Source organism: Bombus bifarius, unplaced genomic scaffold, assembly GCF_011952205.1.
Source record: "Bombus bifarius isolate JDL3187 unplaced genomic scaffold, Bbif_JDL3187 scf7180000008165, whole genome shotgun sequence".
NCBI classification, from domain to species: domain Eukaryota; kingdom Metazoa; phylum Arthropoda; class Insecta; order Hymenoptera; family Apidae; genus Bombus; species Bombus bifarius.
The window spans coordinates 1,547,768-1,573,749 of NW_022884487.1; the positions used below are offsets into that span (position 1 = coordinate 1,547,768).

Consider the following 25,982-nt stretch of genomic DNA (forward strand, 5'->3'; position numbering starts at 1 on the left):
AACTACTTTCAACAATATTGAAGGTAATATCAATATTCTCTAAGTCACAGTAGTATGAAATAATACGACTTTTGTAGGAAAATATTTAGATGCTACAAATTAATATAAAAAATATATTTATACAAGTATTGTCTTACAGTGATGGCAGCTTATATTTACAGTTTAAAGACAATACAGCAAAAAATGTTGCAAGTGTCAATTATTTAATATAAGACAAAACAGCCAATATATGAATCTTTACCAAAAAATCATAAATTTATTTCACGCTTTGTATTGTTTACGTGAATTGATGTTCGTTCAGGTAATTCCGAATAAATGCTGTTTTATAATAAAACAAGGCAAGCAAGTACCCCTGTTAACATAACGTTAAAATTTACAATAATATTAAAAAATATAAGATAATATATAAATACATTACACAGGACGTATAGCTACATCTTTTTTTATATTTCAACTAATTATGAGAATATAATTATTCAATTTGTTTCTCAGGATTCACTATTACCATTACTAATCACAGAAGAATGTTGTGTTAATTGAGACAATTCAAAATGCAATTTTGTATCTTCATCTATACTGAGTCCTCAGTTAGTTATTAGCTATTTCATAATTTAATAATGGTGGCTTTGCTTTAATGCCTAATGTTGTAGGTCTTTTACTAGGATTTTCATCTAACATCATGTTCAACAAATTGTACTAAAAATAAGATGTTTGCAATTGATATATTTTAGCCAAAACAGAAATTAAGATTATTTAAGGATACACTATATGATTTCCTTACCTCGGCCGGATAATCGTTACTGAAATCTTTTGGAAACACTGACTTTCTTAAGTTTATAAGGGCAACAATTCTTTCCATTTCAGTAACAAATGGAATGAGGAGTTCAAATAAAATAATTCCTAAAGAATAGATATCGACCTTATAATTATAGCCCTGACCATTTATTTGTTCAGGAGACATATAAAGATGAGTACCGACATATGCGGTATGTAAATTATTTCTAAATGTAACGTCTTCGTTCTCTGAAGGAGTATGAGCTTCATTGTAACCTTCTGTTATTGCAGTTACAAGGCCAAAATCTCCAACTTTTATTTTATTATCGAAAGAGAAAAATATATTTGAAGGCTGAAATTCATTTCGTTTAAGACAACAATTTTTACTTTCGCGGAATAAAATATTATTTCAGATTACCTTCAAATCACGATGAATAAGTCCTTGTAAGTGAACATATTCCACAGCATCAACTATTTGCTGAAATATGTTTAATACACGACTATAATCTCGTATTGACTGCATTTTTAGCCATTCTCTGAGACTTAACCTTTGGCACAATTGCATTTGTATGTAAAGGAACATTTTTGGAGATTTACGTGTATTCGACTTATTATTCAGATCTAAAGAAAATGATCTTTGGCGTTTTTTCTTCACTTCTTTTCCTGGCACTCTACTGCCAGTGTCTTTGAATATAATGCTTTCAGAATATGAACGATTAGTAGCTTTTGACTTTACTTTTTCAACTCTGTTACTGGAATGAGATGAACTAGAACTCTTAGTAGTAGAGTTACTGATACTAACAAGATTTTCATCCTGACTTTCTGATTGGGATTTTACAAACACAATAAAGGAATCGTCATTCGAATCATTATTCAATTCATAGGCCTCACAAGCACTATCTATCGATGATTGATCAGTCTGATTGACATTAATGCAAACAGAATTATTCATTTTTGTTTCCATATGAATTTCTTCTGAAGTAAAATCTAAGTTTGGCGATGTAATCTTGTTTATCCACTGAGGATCATGTTTTTCTTGCCATCCTAAGGGTGGGCACTCGAGCCATGCATTAAAGTACCTTACAATATTTTGATGATCCAATTTAGCCAATGCTTTTACTTCTCGCATTACACGTTCTCTTGAATATGTACTGTTGAACAAAACAAAGGAAGAGCTTGTAAATTTGGTTGTACTTATTTTTCATGTTTGACTGTACTGTATCAAATCACACTGTAGAATTTTATACCTGTTTGGTAGAGCAATCCTTTTAATAGCATAATTGCAATCGTCTATTTTATTTTTTGCCTCAAAAACAACACCATAACCACCTTTTCCCAAACAATCCACTGGTTCAAAATCTGTGAGATAACGTGATTTAAAATTATCGATTTCCTTTTCATCAGTAGGTTGGTTATTTTTATTTGTCTCTATATGTCTTTCAACTATTAAAGGCTAAAATTCCATATAAATATAAATATTTTTAATTCATGTTCAAGATCAATATTTTTAAACTTTATAATATTAAAAAGATTTATAATATTCTTTACCGGAAACGCTGCATCTTTAGCAACTGTTGTAGCATTTAATAGACGTTGTGTCAACATAAAATTTAATAAAATCGCAGTAGTAATAGATATTATTAAAACTTCCTTCCTATTGAAAAGATTTTAGGTTAAGAATTAATATTTTATACCTTTTTTATTTCATTTTACATACCACCAATACCATAATGATACAATGATAATTTGAACAGGAGTATCCTCATCCTCTCCTTGAGTATTATTTTCCTTAAACGATTTCCGTTCTTCTTTGATAACCATCAAATTTGAAGTAGTATGATTACATTGTTTGTTATTGTCCAATTCTAACTGATCTGTTGAATACAAATAAAATCCATTTCCTAAAAAAAATTTGTATCAAAGAAATTAATGCCAAATATTGAAAGTATGAGTCTGTTTTTTACTATTAACAAAATCTTAATATTTTATATGTATATACCATTTACATATTCCGAATTATATAAAACTGATAATGCAGTGATGCTTTGGGCATCAGTTATTTCAAATAATACATCATCTTCCTTATTATTGTTTATTGAATGATCTGGAAGAGCTTGTTTAATTACATTATCTGAGATATATTATGTTCTACCATAATATTATACTTGTAGACATATTTAATGAAGGATAAAACCAAGCTCTCATACCAATAGCAGGGTGAGGATGCCATGGATATTTCGTATGCTGCATATACCTTGGTGATGCATCTAATGATTTATAGAGTTCTGTATTTTCTTGTACATATAACTGCCTGTTGTGCATGCCCAAATAAAGTGCTGGACTAGCTGAAAAATCTGTACTCCAAAACCGTTGTGTACTATCAAATAAATTAATTTCCTTCAAATTTTTATATCCATTGCCTTTTGTACTTGCATCTTCACGCCATATAGTAACAACTGGAGAATCAAACTAACAATACCAATATATGTAATCAGTACAGCTTAGCAAATATATTTTATTCCTATAATTAATTAAATTACCTTATATTGCCACAATTTCACGGTAGGGTCATTCTTATTAACAGCCCAAACTAAACCATCAGGTACAGTAACTTTAATTTCAATATCTAAACTATGAGGTGTTACTTTATTTTGGCAATACATATCAGAATAAGGAACAAGTACTAAGTCATGTTGCCCTACACTGAAGTTCCATCTATTCCAATGTAAATTCATTTAATATAATATTTTTCATTAACAACATTTGATGAATTTTATATTTTATGAAATTTACCTCTCAATACCAGTACGAGGTTCAACTGCTCTTACAGTTTGTTGAAATCTTTGAACAATGATCACTTCTTGTTTGATATATGTTTCTCCATCTGTGATGTTAATACAACCACTGATACCACATTCATATAAAATTTTCCCTGTTATGCTTGAAACACCTAGTAAGAATACATATTTCATTTTTCTCTTCTATGTTTTATATATTACTAATTATTTATTTATAGATACATATTAGCAATATTTACCATATGATTTTACTTCTCTACCACCCGAGAATATTAGATCATCAGAGTAACGGAAAGATGAATGCAACAACTGGCTTGCAGATACTGGTACTGCTTCTAAACTTTCTTCATCAAATTGATACAATCCACCACTTAAAGATGGAATTAGACGAACCCATTTTCCATTATTATTAAGCTATAACAAAAAGAAAGTTTAATATTTCTCCATAATATTAAAAATGTAAAATATATTCAATATTTATTTACTTCTCTATGATGAATATTTGATGATAGCATAGGTTCATTAAATTCTAATGTCCATTGTTTCTCCCCAAGATTGTTAGCATCTAAGGCAGATATCTTCCCATCCAACGTACTTACAAATAACAAACTGCAAAAAAAATATAAAAAATTATATTTTATTACATTGAATACATAATATGATGCTTTATCTACAAATATAATAAAATAAAATAAAAATAAAATTATGTAATAGAATGTAGTACAATATTCAGAATATAATTCTCCTTTATATAACATAAAATTCTCTTTTTTGATTGATTGTGTTTATTTTACATGACATATTTTACAAAGTTTCAATAATTAATAAAAATAATAATTTATTCCATAAATAAAGTATTTTTAAAAGTGATACAGTAAAGTATAATAAAGCTTCTACGTCTTCTTACAAGTGTAAAAAGTAATTCGCAGTAAAATTTCATGGTACCTAATAAGCATATACATTTTTTAATCATTTCAGGTATTTGTTCATACAAACACTCCATAATATAATAAATACCTTAATGGGCTGGTGTACAACAATTGAACGGTGTTATCATTCATTTTGATTCAAGTAATGTTGGTCAAATTACAAATATGCGTAACAGGTACATTGAATTCAACATTAAATATGTGCACAAAGCAATTTGTATTTATTTACCTGCGAGATGATTTCTGTTCACAAAACGTTAACTGTTTGATATCGCCGCTATCGATGAATGGAAATCTGAATGAAATTATACATAACAAATGAAGTGTTAGTCTCCATAAGTGTGTAAAAGACATCTTTTAAGTTCGAAGCGATTGATTAACTAAACACATTTTGCTCTGACATTTACGCTAAAATATAATACGTATAATATTTTTATCGAATATTACGATAAAAATAAGCCAGATATTGCTCGTTCAACATACAACAACGAATCATGGTAAACTGATAAATCGCAAAAAACATAAGTTCTAGCGCCATCTCACCTGTGCATACGTGCAAAATAACATACAAGAGAAATAGCATATGATTAAATATTTTAAAATATTGTTTACATCTTCAATTACGTTATTTATAAGTAATAATAATGATATAAATGAAGGAATTAAAGAGTGATATGAATTCAAAGAAAAAGAGACTGGAAGAGATTTAAAGAGATTAACAGAGAAGAATATGTATATTTAGAAATACCTCACATCAATCAGCAAAACATATAATGTACAAATGCATTTGCAAAACTATTAATCAGTCAATAATATAATTTATAACGATATAAAATAATCTTTCTTATTAAACAACATGAATTTAAGGGATTTAAAAGGTACATAATATGAATTGTATTACAAATGTTCTATAAAGATTACAATTTAATAAAATTAAGAGATTAAAAAAAATTTTCTCTAAAACGCAATTATATACATGTTGCATAAAGAAAATTGTATAGTATTTTAAGATATAAAAATATAGAGTACAGAATATTTTTTTATTAATTTTTTTCTTTTTTTAAATATAACATTTTCAATTTAATAATTTAAGTTCCATTTATTTAAAAATTTTCTAGATTTCATATAATATAAGAATAGTTAGTTCTTCTTTCATAAAAAAAATTTAAAAAGGCTATGGAGATAACAAAAACGAATAGTTTTTTTAATATAATATTTTTAATTTAATAATTCAAAATCCATTTATTCCAAAATTTTCTACACTTTATATAACGTAGTATAACAATACCTTTTAATTAATTATTTACATATGTAAATAATTTTCTGTAAGTTTATCAGATATCAAATCCCGTATTTATAATTAAATATTTTGTAATGTCCATTACTGGCAAAATTTAAAAAAGCCATATCTATAAAGGAGACTAGAAATCAATATTCATAATGAATAAAAGAAGATGATCCACTAAAGCGAATAATAAAAAGAAATAATAATTAAAAAGAAATAATCAAATAAATCATTTTCTTGCTCGTGTTTTTCAGCGATGATTTCGAATACTTCTGTAATATGTCGATAGGTGACAGTGTATGTCGACGTTGAATAGGCTACTGTACTTTTTCTACGTTACTGGTGATTATGGCGAAGTTTGCCAAATGGATGTGAAGTGTCTCGTAAAGAATATCATTGGCGATTTTATCAAATAATCTTTATCGAGGTAAGAACAAGTGACGCGTAGAATTCTAATTCTAATTCGGTGACGTTGACGAATTATTATAAGAATGATAAGTGGTAAAAATGTTTGATTGTTTCATATGAATTGCGAGTCAATATTTGTTCTTTCCTCCAGCCATACCTGAAAGTACAATAATAGACTTGGCTGGAACCTGCAGCCTGATTAAATAAATAGTATTGTCTGTCTCTTGAACTGCTCTACCAGCAGTAACCCAACTACCATCCCGTCCGGCGCAAATAGATCAAATCAGATTTACAACCAAATTTTTTTCATCTTTTATTAACAGTTTTGGACACATAACCTTCTTAAGGCGGTGCATTGTGCATTTGAAGGTTCAATTTTCTTATATTCTAATTTAATTATTTTCTTTTTCTTTCAGTAAAGATATATGTATATGATTAGAAGATGGTATAGAAAAATATAGTATTCTTGTACCTACTTTATGTAACTTTTTGTTCATAGTTATGGATGTTTATTTTATTTTAAGATAGCTTTGTTTGTGTAATTTATGGTCTTATGATTATATCATAAATAGAGAGCGGATTTTTATGCATTTATGTATATTGAAATTTGAAGATGCAAAAATATACAGAATATATAATATATCTACAGTAAAATACTTGTTATAGCTTTAAATAAAGAAAATAAATCTTTATTAATTGTGTTCATAAAAATATAAATTTGCATAGAAATCCACAGTCTAATTATAAATTTCATTTTCTGCTTAATCGTTATGTTTGGAAATTTTGGAATTTTGCAAATTATGTTGAACAAATAATAATTATTAAATTTGTTTAATTCTATATGTATGATAATGTAACCATTGTAAAATATGAAATGTTATTTTAAAAGATTGTGCAATTTTGGTTTACAGTATATAAAACATGGAGGGCCAACAATTTTGTTTACGATGGCACAATTTTCAAAATACATTGTTGAGTTCTCTTCCTAAACTGCTTGATGGTGGTTATTTAACAGATGTCACATTAAGTGCTGGTGGTAGACACATACATGCACATAAAATTATCCTTTCTGCTTGTAGTTACTACTTTAAAGAATTATTTAAGGTATTAGATGCATTTTTTAAATTGCTAAACATTTTCTTTTTTTACCTTTTGTTTTTTTGTTAAACTTAATCAACAAAAATTATATGAATCAACTTTTAGGATTTAAGTTCTTTGCAACATCCTGTAATTGTATTACCAGGAATGGAATATGCAAATTTATGTGCACTTGTCACATTTATGTATAATGGTGAAGTAAATATTTATCAAGAGCAATTACCTGCACTTTTGGCTATGGCAGATACTTTACATATTCGTGGATTAGCTGATATAGCTGGGGTAAGGAAATTCATCTACGTTTTTGATTAATATAGTAAAAATACAAAGCAATGGTTACACAAAACATTTTGGATTGGTAAGTTTGTACTGTAGTTAATATTGCGCTGTAAGAATTTCTTAATGTACACATATAAATTTTTTTTCTGAATGCATATTTTGAACTTCGAAAATTTATATTCTTCTCTATTTTTCTTTCACGACTGTTCTACCAAACCTCTTATATTAATGCTTTATACATCAAGTAGCATGACTGCATTTTAAATGTAATTTTTATGCAATTAACTGTTCTTAAAGTGTAGAAAAATGTGGTAATATATGAATAGTAAAATTTGATGATTAATTTTCAGTTGGATACAAAATTCTTATCTTAAAATTTAAAACTGTGAATAGAATTTAGCTTTTGTCAAATTAATTTAGAAATGTTAATAGCACTATGTGCAGCTGGTTCTTAAACAAATGTTACTCACTAATTGTTATTAAATTTTATTAAATTAATTATTGTTTATTAATTACATAATAGGGACAGGTAATAGTATTATTTGATAAATCATTATTCCTTATCTGGTGAAGCTTGTCTCAGTGTGAATTGTAAAAAACATACATAACAAAGCATGTATCTTCTTCAGTGCCTTAAACATTAGCAATTCCTTGCTGATAATTGTAATTTCCTTGTAACCTGTTTTCCAAAAACATGTAGACTTATTTATATATTGACAAAATTACACTTTCACTTATAATAATTATGTCAATATTAATGACTTGTTGATTGAATTTGTTCAAATATTCAGTAAGTGCAATTATTTAATACTTGTTAATTTAATATAATACTCAACAAAATGATTTTTATGCTCATTGGTATTTTTCAAAGATCATATTATTTTATAAAGCAAAAATTTTTGTTCAAAGGATGTCTATCATTTCTATTTAATTTAATTAAAGTTGACTGTTTCATCATTTACTATATAATATGGTACATTCACACATATAATAAACATAAACAACTAAACATTGCAAAAATAATACATAGACATTAATAAAATACCTCTTCCTTTATACAGAATTGCAACAGAGTAATTTCTAAAGCTAGTTGCATATTCGCTTTTCCCTTCTTTAATCTTTATATTACCCTCTGATCGTGTTGTTTTGTTCAGGTCACTTAAATACATTCACTGTCGTTCCTCAAGAAGTATCACACGAAGGAATTACCTACTACACATATTATGTTCATGCGTGCATCGAAGGAACGATAATGAATATAAACGATATCCACGAGATCAAGATCGTTGTGTGTGTTGCAACTAAATGCAAGTGGATGCATCCCATGGAACCTTTCCCCATAGAATGAGTTTACAGGTATAAAATAGCTTTATCCAAAAATCTCTCTACATGACTAAAACTTTCAGTAGATATATTAGAACAGTTAAATCTCTTTTCTACATATTGTGTATCTTTTTTTGCATTAAAATAATGCTTCATATTTTAGTCAAGGGTGATTATAACAAAAATTTAGAATTAATAAATTTAGAATTAATGTATAAATACTTAACAGTCCTATTTTCTATACAAGAAAAGAAAAATACAAGTGAATAAAGGAAGCAGTGCATGAAAATTGTTCTACAGAATAACTTACTGCAAAAATAAAATTGTAAAGATGTGTTTGAAAAATTAAAAAATTAAATTTCAATTCTTTCTTATAATTAAAAGATCTTTAATCTTAGAGGCTAGGTAGAACAGGAATATTTCGGAATACTTGATAAAACGTAAAAGTGTAATTATATGAAAGATAAAGGGAATTCAATTATATTAATTCAATTTTAATATTCCAATTTTTTTACAATTACGATACATTCTTCCCCTGGCTTTTTTTTACAGAAAAATTCAAGACACGATAATGGTTTATACGTTCAACCTTCACCAACGCAACTGCAGGAGAAAACATTAGCCGAAACGCCGATAAAAAAAGAAAATAAAGACAGTGTCATAAGCGGTGGAGAACCTTTAGAAACGGTTCTAGATACAGATGTAGCTGAGAACATGGAAGAACCCTTCAATGATCAAGAAAGTATATCTTATTGTGTGAAGACTAAGCCTTACTACTCCATTAATGCGAAGTTAAATCAAAGAGAAAAAGTCAGTATTCCTTCCATTAATGCTTCTACCAACAAATATGCTGAAAAAGCATATTCGGAAGCTGGAATAGATGAGAGCACACCTGTTTTAGAAGATCAAATTACTCCTGTGGAAGATATAAAGCCTCCTCCTGTTTGGGATGCGAATTTCAAGTTTTTGACAACGTCTGTGGGCAGTAGAACTTCTCAGAATTATAATAAATCTAGTGTCACTTGTCTTATTTGTGGAAAACAATTAAGTAATCAATATAATTTGCGGGTACATATGGAGACACACAGTAACAGTTCGTACAGCTGTACAGCTTGTTCACACGTATCAAGATCACGAGACGCGCTTAGAAAACATGTTTCTTATAGACATCCAGTTGCGTCGTCACAAAAACGTTCACGATATAGTACACCGAAATCATAGAAACTAGATACCTTGGTTTATATTATACCCTTTGTTTTAGACACATCTTATTTAAAACATAAATTTTGTGCTATTTAATTTGACTTAAATACTTTATTGACTAAAAAACTAAAAAAAAAGGGGGAGAAGAAAATGGTTATAAATCAAAAGTTGAAGATTTAGTTACACATTTCTTGATTTTTTTTGTTATTTATTGTTAGATATGTTTATATCTTTTAATAGATTTATAATTTGAAAGAAGGTTGAATCAATATGAAAGTATTGATTTTTTATTGTAAAATTATTAAAATGCTTCCTTGTTTAAGTGGTACATACTCTGTACAATTATTTATTTAGTTGAAAGGAGTCCATTATAGCGTGTAATGGATTAAAATGAAGATACATAAAGACTACTTTCCAACTTATATGATCCCTTTTAACTATTTCTTTCTTTTTTTTTTGGATTTAATACTTAAATGTTGCAATTGAATATAAGAATTGAATATTTTATTATATGAAAATACATTAGGAAAGGATTTAATATGAGAAACTTACGTACCTCATCTTTTTAAGAAATATTCAGTACTAGACTGATTAAGAATAAGGCGAGTAAGATCTTGATTATGTTGTTTTTAAATGTACAAATAACTTAAAGCGTGATGACGTTCCTCGAAACCCTTAGTGTTCGAATTGTTACTGTTTTCTTGTTATCGTTACACTGTTTTAATAAAGACAAAGTAGATGTTAGACAGACATTTTCTGTTTTGATGATTTTTTTTCATAATTAATACTTTTTACAAATCATCCAGTAAAAATCGATGAATCAGAAAAAAGGGCATGTTTCCTTCATTACATTGTAAATATTTAAAAAATACCTGTCGTATAAAAAACTGTTGTTTATAATTCACACTGGCGCAAAAATGTAAAGAGATATTGTTGCAATTTCGTTTGTATATAGTATGTACTTGTTTTGATTATTTCAATATACCGAATGTAAATGATTGTAATATAGACTAATCAATCTTATTCGAAAAATCGTATTCAAAAATAATATACAATATTATTTAATGACTACAAAATAAATAAAATGCATTCAAAAAATTAAGCTCTTTTAGAAAGGAAAAACAACATATCTTCAGAAAAACATTAATTAAATCTTTTCTATACGCCATATTTTAGTATTACAGTCCTGCCCGACTGAAATCAATGTTTCCTCATCTAACCAAACTAAACGTGTTATTTGACTTTGAGGATGAGCATCTGAAACAAAATTGTTTTTTACAATCGCATACATTTTCTTCCATTGAGATAAAGTATGACAAGTGTAGAAATAAAATAACATTACAAAAAAACGGAGATTATATATGTATACTTACTTTTAATAATAGTATGTTTTGCTGGATTTGTTACGCTCCAAATGATGATCGTCGTATCAAGACTACCGCTTGCAACCATAGCTGAATTAGGACACCATGCTACAGAATTCACTCTTGCGTTATGGAAACCCCACTCCCTATTGTGCGCAAGCTGTAAAGTTATATTTCGTTAATAATTTTTTAATTAAATTACGATCAGACAACATTTATTTCCAAGCGAAAAGCTTTACTCACCCTCTAAAAATCCAACAAGCGTTTAGGAGGAGCAATTGTTACAAAAAAATTAATGTAAATACATACAATATAGCAATCACAATATTTTGCTAATGGTAAATATTAATTACAATATATGCGTTCAAAGCGTGAGATATATTAATAATCTACTAAGTGATGAAGGTTAAATGGGAAAACAGGTAACACCTTTTCTGCAACTTTGTACAAGCGACATGTATGAATTTCAAAGATATTTGAGGTTTGTATAAATTATATAAAACAAACACTTCTTTTTTTACCTTGTATTCTGGTACAGTATAAAGAACCACCTTTCGGTTTGTGTCACAAGCAACCAAGTATTTGCTATCAGGACTATAAGCAGCGTCTGTAACTGTACCTAAATGTTCTAATTCCATTTTCGGAGTTAGATTCGTACCTGATAAGGTATATATACGAATCTGAAAATTACATAAGAAATCAATGCACTATATTTTCTACTATTTTACTAACTTTTACGAAATTATATATAAATTAAAAAAAAATATACCATATTGTCTGATGTCGCTCCTATAGCTACATCACCATTTTCTTGATTAATTGACACACAAGATGGTTCGTAATCGATTGATGTATTTGATACCTTTCGTCCATCTTGTGTAACTGTTATCTAGAATATACACCTACTGTTAATTTAACTAGTTTTTAAATTAAAATAAAATGAAATGATAATCTTACCTGGCGAACGGTTGCAATTACAGCTAGATCTGTGTAAATATCTAGACCCCGCGGCTGTGAGTCCAGTTTAACTATAGCTGTATCTGTATACGTGTTTGTATCAATATCAACCGATCTTAAAGTATCATCGATACCAGCGGTATAAAGCAAATTTTTTGTAGCTTTCATTCCATTAATTTGATTTCCATGTCCGTGACCTTGGACACGGTCATTATCTCCCGTTTTTGCATTCCAGTTGGTAATATACCCATCATGAGATCCAGTATAAATTGTACCTCTATCAGGACTCAAAGTTAATACTGTTATTGGTTTATTATGGCCCTAGAAGTGTCCAAAAATTAAAAATTCATCCTATAAAAGCATCCTTACTATGGGTACTATTGTTACCTTTATTATTCTAAGAGGTTTCGTAGGATTAGCAACATCCAGATAATTAATAAAGCCACTTAGAGATACAGATAGTAAATGTTTGTCTTGCCAAAGGCAACTGACCTAAAAGAAAATTGATCTTATTACCGATTTTACTTTTATTTTTTCAAAATCGCTATCGATTGTTTGTTGTATCGCAAAATTAAAGGATTACATACTTGTTGATCATCGACTGTCGATCCCATATTGAATTCACTAACCAATGAGCGAGTTTCTACGTCCCAAAGTTTACACGTTTTATCACCAGATGCAGTTAATAACTGCGTTCCATCTGGCTTCCAAGCCACCTGTGAGATTATGAAGAAATGTTAAAAATGAGTACATCATTATCTTTAGAATAATTTGGCATTAAATGATTTCATTTATTTACTCCGTATACTCCGCCTTGGTGAGCTGGAGATCCTACTTCTCCAACTAAATCGGAGCTTGTACCATCATAAATAAATACTTTCCCGTCAAATCCTGCAGATGCAAATAAATTACCACTAGGCGAATAACGTACAGCTTGAACGAATCGAGTATGCTCCTGCTTGGTCATTCTGCATATATCATAAATTTATTATTTAAATAAAAATTTCAAAATTTTCATATCTCAAATACATAAAGTTTTTATTTAAGATTTGCGGGTGACGAAGCTGATTGTTAATAAAATGTTTCTTTTTACAAAGACGTTGCTTATACTCGGAAATCTTACATACAAAACTTACTATTACCAATTTATATTAAACCATTTAACTTTCATATACATACTTAAATTTAAATGGCGGTCCTTCAAAAACAGCAATAGTATTGTCCTCACTTCCTGTGATTAATCTAAATGGTCTAGCAGGTCTGAAGTCACATGAATTAATAGGCTTACTCTGGCCCGAGATTTCACCTACAGATGTACCGGTTTCCGCCATAAATACATGACCAAATCTAAATTTATATATAAAAATAAAGTTGTTACTAAAATTAAAACCATACTAGAGCTATAAATTATTTACCTTTCTCTTCCTTCTCCAACAACTACCATACGCTGATTATCAGGTGACCATGCTATGTCTTTAATAGGCCCTCCAATAGGATGGAATTCATTTTTTAAAATATGTTCTTTATTGACAGTGTCCCAAATACGTACTTTGCCTGATTGATCTATTATAAAAAATCATATAAATTTTTAAGTCTATATTGGGTTCTTATATATATTATCTTTTTATAAATAGTTATCTATGATTGTACATACCACCTGATGCTATATAAAACCCACTTGGGGAATATTTTGCAACATTGACTGGACATGAATGTTCTGTATAAATATCTGCAATAGCTGGATTCTAAAAATAAAAAATGAATAAGATAACATTGCATTTTAGTATTTCATATAGGACTTGAATATATTATTTTATATATTATACTTACATCAATATTTCTAATGATTACACTGTTACCATTAGTATACAAAAAATTTTTCCCTTTAGGATCACCTCCTAATACAAGAGGCTGTCCCCTTTGTGTCCTGGGTAGTGTAGCAAATATGTATTCTGCAAACATATGAAATTAAGACTAATATTTTAATATGAGACTAATATAAAAAAGGTCTTATAGCATGTTATTTGTAATAAGATCTGAAAATTGTATAATAGAATGCATTTTCTCATGAGAACTAAAATATACTTCCTTGATTCATTGGCATAAGTCCAATATGCAATATTTCAAATTATTTTAGGTATGAAAACTGTATCTTGGCCTAAAGTTATTGCTTGCTTTCTACATTCCCAAAAAAATCTACTTTTGGTCAAAAGTTAATTAATACAACCAAACATAATTAAAAAAGTTACATTAAAAATAATATAAAAATATAATTCAAATGTTTAAAACTATCCTCAAAATATTAAAATATATTTGTAGTCTTTGTTTAAAAATTACAACTTATAGTATTTCCTTTTGGAAATTTAATTATGTGTACAATTTATAATTAAGTTTCAATGTCAACATTTATTTTCATATTATAACCATTCATTTTTTCGTTCTATTTCATACTATACACCACAGTAAATTGAACTCGATCTGATAAGCTACAGTTATCGTAAGCATAATTACGCCAATTTAGATAGAAAAGCAAATATATTTAAAGCAAGAAATGCAAAACAATTACTTCATGATACGGTACAGTAAAACTGTACAAAATAAAAAATGAAAAATCCGGTGATTTAATGAATAATCAGTTCTGTATATATGGTTGTATCTGAAAAAAATTGATAATTAATTTAATTGCAATCAATCGTGACATTACATACATATGTGAATCATTGATGCACTTCAAGTGTTATGATTTGGCTCGAGATAAGACCGGAAAATTGGATAGCTCGATATTCACACAAAATACAGGGTAATAAGTTGTCGGTGATACACGAAAAATAGGTAAAATCTGTAGGTGTCACTTACTTGTTTCATAGGACATTTTTATTCCGTTTCTTTCTTTTAAATAATACTTGAAAAAACTCAACAATGGGAATCGGTTCAATGCCTCCCTCGTATCTTTCTCTGTCTCCCCCCCACACACTTTCCATCGAAATGCTTGTTCCGCCCTTGCCTTATTTAGCTGAAGCATTGATAATACTGAAACAAGATCGGCGAATAACTATACAGCTGACGTCGCTAAAGTCCCGTTTCCATATTGATAAAAAATTCTGTCGTCAACAAAATAGTTGTTATCAATAGGTAAAAAATCAACAGAAACAATTTAGATTTCATTTAATCATTTATTATAAGAAATAAAATGTTTTAAAATGACGATGAAGGAAATGAACTTTTCTCAAATTAAATATCACATTTTATTTTAAATCATCTGTAGCTTAAAAATATTTATAATGACAAACTATCTCTCTCACTTTAATATTAATCTTACCACATCTTACAAATATTTATGAGCAGTTTTATACAAAATCTAGACTACATATTTGTATAACATATGGGCTCATCATCCTAAAATAAATTCTAATATTGTGCTCTATGCAAATATAAATCTCGAAATTGCACATTATGTACAAAATTTTCATAAAATATAAAATACCAAAACTCAAATTATATATTTACAAATCGCCACTTTCACCGTTTTCGAAATTTATTACACGACTGCAATAAATATAATATTTTAACGAACGCAAATATTATTGTATACACAAAAATATATTTCATTATATTATGACTTTTGTACGTATATTCACTCAGCATGAAAAATAATAAATTTTCAGCGAGGTAAGTTCCCTTATGCCACAAAGATATGTACCTTAAAAGCAAACAAAACAACTGAAAATCTAATTGAGACTTGGAAATATCTCAAATAACAAAAAGAACTGGTCTATTTTCATGCTTATTTGAATAGTGTGTGAAATTATAAATGAAATCAATGTAAAAATAAATGATACTTTTATAGATGATGAAATAAATAATAAATTAATGGAAAACTGTGTGATTAACAACATTCATGGTCGACATTATTTACGTATAAAAGAGTGTGCAGAAATATAAAAAAAGAGGAGTACATATACTAATTTGAAGTACTTATTAATATACTTATTTAAGGTTGAAAACTACAAACGATTCAACCGTCGACCAATCGTCAATTAACTTCCTAAATATTACATTCTGTAGTAAATGTTTTTAGAAGTTGGTATGATCATTAACACGAAACATATGAATACCATTATTAAAAGCAGTCTTTTCAAACTCATCGCTATTAAGCTTTACGAGATTATTATCTAAGAATGTGCACATAAACAATTAAAATTATCGAAAAGTATCACTCTCCATTCATTCTCTTACATGCAATAAATTGTTCAAAACGACTAAATGATTGAAATATTAACTCTTCATCAAGAAATAATCTTCAACTATAATCTATAACAAACAGCTATCTCTTTTATGAAAGACCAGTTTTTCACAACTACAAGAAATAACCACGACAGTTCTGAATATAGAAACTGAATAGAATATAAATTGACCCAAATTCTTGCAAATGTGTCTTCATTATACCTACCGAAGATATTATTTTCCATATAAGACTTTCAACATCTCAAAGTAAATTTCATTCTAAGACTACAGATTTTTATGCAAATTCATATTTTTGAGAATATAATTAAAAACGAAAACTTCAATGAAAATATCGTTTTATCTGCCAAGTATTAGGTCGTCCGAAAAGTTCCTTTTGTTTTATAAGGAAATAATGGATGCACAACATTTTCCGTTTTATATTATTTTATCGAATTACGTATGATCTATTTTGTTCTATCAAAATAAAGATCACAACGTTCGACAGATTAGGTTTCATGTTTGTATAAAGATGCATCGTTGTAAAAGACGTGTCTGTAAAAGAAAGACACTTTTCTGACAATCTAATATTATAGAGAGCACTATTATACTTTGTATATTTTATATATTTTTTCATATTTTGAGTGCATTCTGTGCAATTTCCTATAAATGCATAAAAATCTGCAGTTTATTCATTACCTCTTCCTATACCTTCCAATAGTTTTAACTTTCTGAAGAACAAACATAATTTCTTATTCTGTCATTACTTCTAACAACATTCAACAAATTTTATAGCCGCCTACATGACGAGGCTCTTCGACTCTTTATCGCCAGTCCAAACTCTTCTTGTTCAATGGTGCCGTATCTTACGCTTTGCAGTTACTTCTTGAAGTAATCGTCTCTTAAATGGTGAATGACTACTTCGGAATCGAGTAGATTCCTCTTGAGACTGTCGATGACTATTGGCTTCCGCGAATGAGTTTCCTTTCAATTGTTTCTCATAGAATTCACTATCAGTTTTAATTTCCTCGACTGAAGGTACTCTGGAGCGCCTGAATTCTTCCATATCTTCATCGCGAGGTAGAGGACGCGTTGTGTCTTCCGGAACTGGTCGACCATCCGGATACACTCTAATCACCATTGGTCCAACTAGATATGGACCAGTGTGCTCAGAGGATGGTTGTATATAATCGTGTGTTGCCATTGTTTCTTCTCCTATGCCGTTTACATCGCTATCACCGACAGCTGAAAGATAAGAACAATAAATATATGATTTCTTTAAAATTAGGAACCGATTACAAATGGTTCTATGAAAAAAGTAAGAATAATGAATACGTTTAGAATAGCAAAATTATTTTAGATAATTCATTTTCGCTTGATATGAATCAGGATTCTCAAATTGCTTAAAAAGATCAGTTATGTGTCTTCTGCGATTATACTTTTAAATTTCTCTTCGTAATTTCTCTATATGATTCGATATGAAGAAAGAGATTCCCATAATGGCCTTTAGTAACCTTTCAACTTGTATATTCTAACGATTTTTATAATTGTAAGCTATTTCTTAAAAGATTCGAGAGGAACTTATTGATCTTCTAAATAGTTCTATTAACAAAATTGATTAACTATTCTGTTTGTCTAAAAACTGCGTCAAAATTTTTTTAACATAATCAATAATCTTAAAGAAGAGAACGAATCTATCAATAATTTAAATAATCGAATTAATATTATTATAATATCAAATAATTAGTTAATATTAAATAATTGCTTAATCCGAATGAACATTGTGACTGAAGTAATTCATGTTCTTGTTGTTCACGTTAATAAATGAATGTAATCACGTAATAATACGTGACTAAAAAGTCATTCCTTTTTTCGCGTATATGACCTCCGCATTATGATAATTGAACGTCTAATATTTTTATGTCAGTATCCCATGATACTACTTCCTACTTCCGTCAGATCGTTGTCGAATGTTTCTTCTCCGCAAGGACTTTCGGAAGAGACGTGCAAGAATTTAAACGACTAAGAATTCCATCTCTCTCTGACATATTCAACTTAAACAGGCTTTAGGCGAATATTTCGTACATTCTTTTTCATAGAAAAATTATGATTTATGTTAAAACTTGTAGTTTCCTACTATATTAACTATTAAATTTAATTCAATAGATATATAAAATAAGACATAATTCGCAACATAATTGAAAAGAAAAATTATTTTAATAAAAAGTACTGACACATCCCTTATTTTCCTATGAAATGTTTTTCTTATTAGGTCCCACATGATATTATCATAGCATAACATTTTTATAAACGTGTAAAATTTAATATACTTGGATTTAATTAATTAGTTTGAAAATTATAATAAATACAATGATGTGCTACTACTTCTTGTAGCCATTGTAATATCATCTTTTTTACAATTATACTATCATTTTCAAAAAATTTACATCATAAACCTATATACACAATGATCTGGGCAATAGAAATTCAATAAAATCAATTAAAATATCAATCTGAAGTAGAAGGTCTTAAAGATCAATTAAAATAAATTTCCATCTAACATCTCTTCTAATTTCTTTTCTTTTATTCTTCTCTAAAATCTACGGGGGAAACTAGAACATCGAATGAGATTTCTCAGATCCTCGCAGTAAATAAACATTTTTCATAGCATTCAAAAAGCCTCCCCGAACTTCGGTTGACTCGTTCAGATGATCGGGTGAAAGTGCAGTTAAAAGAAGCTGGTCCAATTGAAAACAACCGTTCTGCTATCAAACGCGATCTCGTTCGGTTAAAGAAAAAAAAAACTTTCTATAGTGGAACGTGCGCGATTGAGACTTGGAACTTTCTCACAACAGTATTTGTTCTCCTTCATTTCGGACCGTGCAGATAATAATCTCTTTCAACGCTTACATTTCTTTTTAATCATTAACAAACGTCATGCGAACTTGATTTTCACGGTTAACATTTTTCTCGACTATTATGTAGTCGGTTCGAGTACAGGTTTTTTTCGTTCTTTTCTTTTTCCTTGTCAATTAGTACTTTCACCTGTATTAATGAACTTCATAAGGTAATTAGAAAATTAACAGGGGTCAAGAAAATGATTCTCGAATGTAATTGTAGAATGTCTTTCTACATGTCTGTAGACATCTTGTTTTAATTGAAAATATTTGTATTAATTAACTTTATGAGGCAATTAGAAAATTACAAAGGTCAAGAAAGTGATCCTAGAATGCAATTTTAAACTATTTTTACCTTTCAATCATCTTTACAAAATTTTATTTCTATCGTAAATACATACCTAATGAATCTGTTCCGATGGAGAAATAGAATTCATCTGGCTTAGGAGCAAGTCTCGGAAAATATGCGTTTTTTATCATGGCCCGCCAAACTATAAACAAGAAATAGTAAGTTAACGTAAATAGAATTAATTTTTAATATTATGTTCGGTTTATTCCATGTAGTGAAACTGGAAATCTTACTAAGTCCTTTCGCATCACGTTGATATGGATCCAATTGATCGAGTATGTTATTGTCCATGTTAGCTAAGTTCCTCATCCCGGCAACCAATAAATTTTTGTTGCAATCCGGCATGGATGAATCCGCACAATACTTGGCTACTTGCATGCTGAATACTCTTAACAAGTAACTCGCCTGAAATTAAACATTGTATAGGTTATCTTTAAAAAGAAATTTAAATAATCTCTTTCAATATTATATATATATTCGATGCAATATATATCGTTACTGACCAAATAAATATTATGTGACAAGAAGTAATTCTTCAGTAATGACTGCAAATATTTCGTTCAATTATATTTAAATATTATTTCCCGCCGAGTAACATCCTTAAATCCGATCTTTAAAATTCTCCCTTTCATTTCTAATATTATTATTTTTATTATCTACTATTATTATTAAAATATGGTTCAAATATAAAGCACTATGCATAATATAATATACACAATGAACAAATTCAAATATTGTATTATTAAAATATATAAGTCTTTAAGAATATATCTTTGCAACATCGATTTTCAATATTCTATTCTTTAGTGCCAATAAAACCCTTTTTTCCTCCTTTTATTTCACTATATTATCAATCAGAATACAATTCTGCGAGCTAATTTGCTTGGGTACTATCTACAGCATCATTTATGTCAAATCAAATATCAAATGAAACTATGAAGATCAATATATGAGCTGTTTATTTGCCAAAAAAACAAATTATATAATATAAACATCAATCAAGTGCTTTAGTACTAAAATTTCAGGAAAGGGAGTTAATAACTTTGACCTGTGAATAGCTCATACATATCGTATACAGAAGATGGATACATTTTTCTCTGAGTAAATCATCATGACGATCATCGCGAAAGCTATTTTCCATTCCGTCGGAGCAAATGCATTCTACACGCGTCCGGTGAAACTCGGCAATGTGTAACATACAGGATATCGAACACTACAGTTATAACAAACAAATATATATGCGTGTCGCAGCCTGTACCGTACATCACGTATCGGGCTTTGATTGCGATACACACGTTTTTTTATTTTTCGTCACGAGAAATTCTGTCTGCCACGTGAAACATGCCCCCGTTTGTGGTGCGTCTACGTAAAGCACAATGATCGATGTCCACATACTTTTAGCTCTATCTATGGCTCAACGATTACGCGAATATTCAACCTTAGAATTTCTAATGACATTTCTGTAACGTCTTTTGGACAACAACAAAATATTTCGAAATTTAATAATAATAACAATCGATAAGTGTTGCCAATCAAACAGTGTTGGCAAGCTCACTTGCGTAACGATACAATTTCTTTCGTAGACATTTTTTGTAGTAATATTTTTGATGAATCAATCTTTTATAATTTTTGTCATTCATTATTTATACAATTATACTGGGCGAATTATTTTATTTTTGGAATGTTATTTCTATATTTCAGAATTCGTATGTCTAGATTTTGAAATATTTAATTCTATGATTTGGAATACTTATTTCTGTTTCTTTTTTTTTCATTTTTATTTTTATTTCATATATTCATATAAAGATAAATTCTGAAAATGAGAAATTTGTCTTAAAATAAAGTAATAATTTTTAACAATAATTACTTTTTCAATGAAATGTTTAAAAATATACTAATTTTGTGTTTGAGTTTATTTATTCATGCACATAGAAAAATGATACTTATAAAGAAGAAAATATTTTTATGTACGATATAGAACGTGATAAGTTTCAATCTCGACAAGTTGTGCTCGTTCGTACATCCATGTATTCCGATGCTGACCTACATAAATTTGCTGCGTGATCGATGGTGGATCATTGTGTTATTTTTTAAAAGATCTCGAAAATAAGAGAGTCTAAATGGACAGAGAATCGTTCGATAAAAAATTCCCGTGAACAGAAAATGAATACAGATGGTAATCTTTCTATATAAACATAAAGATTAGCAAATTTTCAGATTTTAAAAATGTTACATATATTGAAATATCTTAATTTACAAGTATGAGTTACAAGTTCAATCTCTCCATAGATAGAGAGCACGTACTTGAACTTCAACTTACGTGCAATCAGTTTTACCAACATATATTACGAACATATTACAGATATTGCGCATAAGGCTATTTTCACGCCTTTTTCTTTTACCAAGATTATCGCGTGTTTGGATAATTACAGCTTTATTAAATTATTATATTAAATTACTCCAATAGGAAATTTAATATTAGTTAATATTGTTAAGTATTTCTTAAAATAAGAAATACTTAATTTGTATATACATATATGTATATATATAAAATGTATAATAATTTTTATACCGAGTTTAATGAACTGTATATATATATATTAGGATGTGCAATGCGAGAATGTTGAAGAATAATGTAACATATTTTTCTTGCTCTCTTGCTACCGTATTTGATTACCACATTCTTTCTTCACTGATAAACAGTAATCCGTTTAGCGACTGTAAGAAATATAGAAATGTACTCAGAATAATGAATTATCGTACTTATATGCTACTCGAAGATTCAAATAATCTTAAAAAGAATAAGTAAAAATAAAAAAAACATATTAACGAATAATCATGATTGACTAATTTTGCTTCCACATATTTGACATCCATAAACAGTATTGTTATGAGATTAACAATCTCCATCAGTCTTATGAATTAAAAATTCTAACTTTTATAATTAACGTTGTATTGTAAAAAGATTATTGAAAAAATTAATGAATTAAATTTTTCCAAATATTCTATGGCTATTGTTGACAGCAAAGCTACTATCAACAGATGGCAAAATCATTGATCGCAAACTGTTGCGTTTGAGACCGTTTCTATGAAAAAAAGAAGTATTACGAGAAGAAGGGCACAATGTCATGAGAAAAGTCAACGTCCGATGCGCACTCACGCAATTACACTCGACCGGTCTGCACAAGTGCACGAGCAGAGCATTTTCAGCGAATGCACTCGATCGTGTTCGGTGAAAGTCTGCTGTTGTTGATATCATCCACAAACTACTGTGGTGCGAAGTTTATTTTATGTAAAAGAAAAAACTTAATTTTCGTACAAAATACATCAGTCATATATTTTTTAAGATTCAAGTGAAATAGAAATAAACAATAAGTTTATCTATGAAAGATTAAATAATGCAAATCCAAGTTCCATATATATAAGTAGTGTTTGTCCCAATAAATGATTATTAAAATAACAATTAAAAATCAAATTTTATTCAAATATAATTTTTTTGAGAAAAATTTACTCTATAACGTCTTCAATTTAGAAATGAAAATAATCCTTACTTTCTCACCCCTGGAGAGGAATTCCCACATGGGAATCGCAGAAGCAGTGACACTCAAGGTATAGCATCCCAGAACAAAGGTGAACAGCATAGCAGTTCTCAGAATCTTCATATTTGCTATTTCACTTATCTTTAGTAGCTTTCACGAACACACTTTTTATACGTATTGTTAATCTAGGGAATTCGATCTATCACAGATATACTACCAACGAAAACACTTGTTTTATGATTCAGAATATATATACAAATGATATGATAACGAGTCTCAAAATTAAGAATTATTTACTAACTAACCAAATATTAGTAGTAATATTGGATAAAATTCACGTGGACTCGAATGGACGCAAATGATGAAACGACTATCACGTTCAATGGTCTTTGCAAACTGGCTGAATTTCCTTCAAACCCCGGTTATATGTATGTTGTGTATGCCAGTGACGTCCATGAAACACCAGGTCCCCCACTCCTACTTTCAGGAACAGAGTCCACTGCTTGTTCCATAATGTTTACTTCTTTCCAGGATGTCACCTAATTAATAGATACTTCTGTGTAGCAAAAAATATATTCATTACTTTTATGTTCTCTGAATCAAAATCTTTAATTCATATTTTTTAAGATTCATTGGATTATATATGTAATACAATATCAAAAATACAATGCCTACAAAAGGTATTGGCACACTGTTGTATTTTTTACAGCATTTACATAATAATTAATTAATTAATAGTAATTTCATATAACTACAAAAATTTAATATTTTAAAAATGAGGTGACAATCCTGATAGAAAAAGAGGTTTCATTGTATATCAACTTTTTTGTTTATTTGGAACATTAAATTATGAGAGTTTTACAATAGAATTAAAAATTGTAGACACAGAGAAAATCAATTGAAAACGAGTTTAAATGTAAGAGGAAGTCCGTGGTGCTCACTGTCATGAAAGGATCCAATCTTGCTTATCAGGTTCCTCCAGCTACTTTAACAATAAACCCTTAGAATCACATTCTTCAAGATCCTAACTCTATTCGCCAAAAATTACTATTATTGAATTTCCACATATAAAAGAATGAAAGTACAATACAAATATTAAAAGATAAATATTGTTCAAAATGAAATATCATAATTGTAAATACGTGATTTTCTGTATCGCATTCATGGTGTGTTTTTCAAAATATTTACTATGATTTATTTTAGTGTGAATACATATACGTATATGATTTATTTTCGTATAAAAGTTTATGGCTGCTTAAAGATGTACGTGACGTAGGTCAATAATCGAACTATAAATTAATATTCGCCTAGAAATGTTTCCAGTCACTCACATCGCAATTTTTTGGAATTTCCACACAAAAAGAAGTGTAATTCAAATAAAATGATTTTTCATTTACATCATAGAAATATATTCTATTACTAGAGGGCAATAATATAGAACAATAACATTTCAGCTTATGACGTTCCGTCACTTAATTAACAATTTGCGAATCTGGAAGTACAAATTGATTTTCTATGTAGGACAGATGATGTATGAAATATTAAAAATGATTCTACTATTTGTATCTACTCGAGCACGTTGGGAAGACGCGTGGATGGAATATTAAGAGTACCAATTATAACTTTTTAATAGCAATAAGAAAGATATATGAGTTTTTGATACTTTTTAGCTATATTTTCTTACAGGTATAGTATATATTAGTATGCTTTTTATAGTAATATTTAGATTGCGAATATACATGCATTTATAAGATCTTTAAAAGTATAAAAATGTACAAAATGCACATAATATCTAAAAACATAAGAAATATTTAAAATGAAGTACGTAGTTGTTACATGTATCCCTGAATGGGTAACTTATGTTAATAAAGATGTATATAAAAGTGTATAAAAATTCATAATCTAGTATATTGTTCAAGTCTGTACAATTACGCTATTAATGCTGAAAATGATTTCTATAAGCTTTCATTTAAGATGATGAGCAATTTAGATATCTTTATGAAAACTTCAAAAGAAAAATTGGCGATGAATCTTTTTTATGATAATAGCGAATGTGAGAATTGAAATATGTACCACAAACATACTTTCACGCACATATTCGTGTCGATGCAAGCGTACGTTGACGAATAAGGGGCCCTGTACGTATTTTGTATTATTCGTGCAGCTAAATACAGACAATGCGAATGGTCGTCTGTTTAAGTCAATTACTATAACCAGCGTCATTCCAGGTAATCTCGACTATCTCGTAGATTTGCTGCACATTTAACAGTCAGCATGCAGTCATCCAACTATTATGTCATTCGGAACCTATAAGAATAGATCTACAACAGTGGTTCTCAAATTATTCTTTATGAATTTGGGAGATGAAAATTATAACACAAATCAGTCCACTATTAATTTTTATAAAACGACATTCTGCATTTATTATTATAAAAATTTATATTTCTACAACTCATGAAAACTCGTCGTAACAGTAAATAAAATTATAACATAATTTAATTAAGTACAAAACTAAAGATATAATACGTTTAAAAATTAACATATATATAGGATTGTGT

General features: G+C 28.7%; 4 protein-coding genes across 7 annotated transcripts; 1 reads left to right on the top strand and 3 right to left on the bottom strand.

Annotated features, from left to right (window-relative positions):
- Positions 1-99: 99 nt before the first annotated feature.
- LOC117209142 (eukaryotic translation initiation factor 2-alpha kinase) lies at positions 100-5,038 on the bottom strand. 2 transcript variants are annotated; one of them, XR_004487856.1, is made up of 14 exons: positions 4,731-5,038; positions 4,058-4,181; positions 3,812-3,986; positions 3,568-3,724; positions 3,315-3,489; positions 2,982-3,243; positions 2,774-2,878; positions 2,492-2,675; positions 2,323-2,428; positions 2,022-2,227; positions 1,193-1,925; positions 782-1,126; positions 506-696; positions 100-352 (listed from the first exon to the last, which is right to left on the bottom strand). XR_004487856.1 is itself a non-coding variant. In XM_033450821.1 (13 exons), the coding sequence occupies exons 1-13, from the start codon at positions 4,853-4,855 to the stop codon at positions 589-591; spliced, it is 2,805 nt and encodes a 934-aa protein (XP_033306712.1). In that variant the 5' UTR covers positions 4,856-5,038; the 3' UTR covers positions 100-588. The 2 variants fall into 2 exon arrangements, 1 of the variants encoding a protein (XP_033306712.1); XM_033450821.1 differs by having other exon boundaries at positions 100-696.
- A 1,055-nt stretch (positions 5,039-6,093) lies between these two features.
- Positions 6,094-10,225, top strand: LOC117209145 (zinc finger and BTB domain-containing protein 24-like). Its single transcript, XM_033450827.1, has 4 exons — positions 6,094-6,213; positions 7,106-7,298; positions 7,398-7,574; positions 9,447-10,225. Exons 2-4 carry the CDS (start codon positions 7,116-7,118, stop codon positions 10,113-10,115), a joined length of 1,029 nt encoding a protein of 342 aa, XP_033306718.1. The 5' UTR covers positions 6,094-6,213; positions 7,106-7,115; the 3' UTR covers positions 10,116-10,225.
- A 529-nt stretch (positions 10,226-10,754) lies between these two features.
- On the bottom strand, positions 10,755-15,421 carry LOC117209144 (actin-interacting protein 1). Of its 2 annotated transcripts, XM_033450825.1 has the most exons (14): positions 15,275-15,421; positions 14,249-14,370; positions 14,073-14,163; positions 13,834-13,981; positions 13,598-13,765; positions 13,218-13,386; positions 13,006-13,134; positions 12,806-12,910; positions 12,419-12,739; positions 12,231-12,350; positions 11,983-12,141; positions 11,705-11,707; positions 11,471-11,621; positions 10,755-11,354 (listed from the first exon to the last, which is right to left on the bottom strand). In XM_033450825.1, the coding sequence occupies exons 1-14, from the start codon at positions 15,288-15,290 to the stop codon at positions 11,245-11,247; spliced, it is 1,812 nt and encodes a 603-aa protein (XP_033306716.1). In that variant the 5' UTR covers positions 15,291-15,421; the 3' UTR covers positions 10,755-11,244. The 2 variants fall into 2 exon arrangements, with proteins under 2 accessions (XP_033306716.1, XP_033306717.1); XM_033450826.1 differs by lacking the exon at positions 11,705-11,707.
- Positions 15,422-17,286: 1,865 nt separating this feature from the next.
- On the bottom strand, positions 17,287-23,831 carry LOC117209050 (rhythmically expressed gene 5 protein). Of its 2 annotated transcripts, none has more exons than XM_033450637.1 (4): positions 20,934-21,118; positions 20,119-20,290; positions 19,938-20,027; positions 17,287-17,884 (listed from the first exon to the last, which is right to left on the bottom strand). In XM_033450637.1, the coding sequence occupies exons 1-4, from the start codon at positions 21,081-21,083 to the stop codon at positions 17,490-17,492; spliced, it is 807 nt and encodes a 268-aa protein (XP_033306528.1). In that variant the 5' UTR covers positions 21,084-21,118; the 3' UTR covers positions 17,287-17,489. The 2 variants fall into 2 exon arrangements, with proteins under 2 accessions (XP_033306528.1, XP_033306529.1); XM_033450638.1 differs by lacking the exon at positions 20,934-21,118 and adding an exon at positions 23,437-23,831 and having other exon boundaries at positions 17,490-17,884.
- Between the last annotated feature and the right edge of the window lie 2,151 nt (positions 23,832-25,982).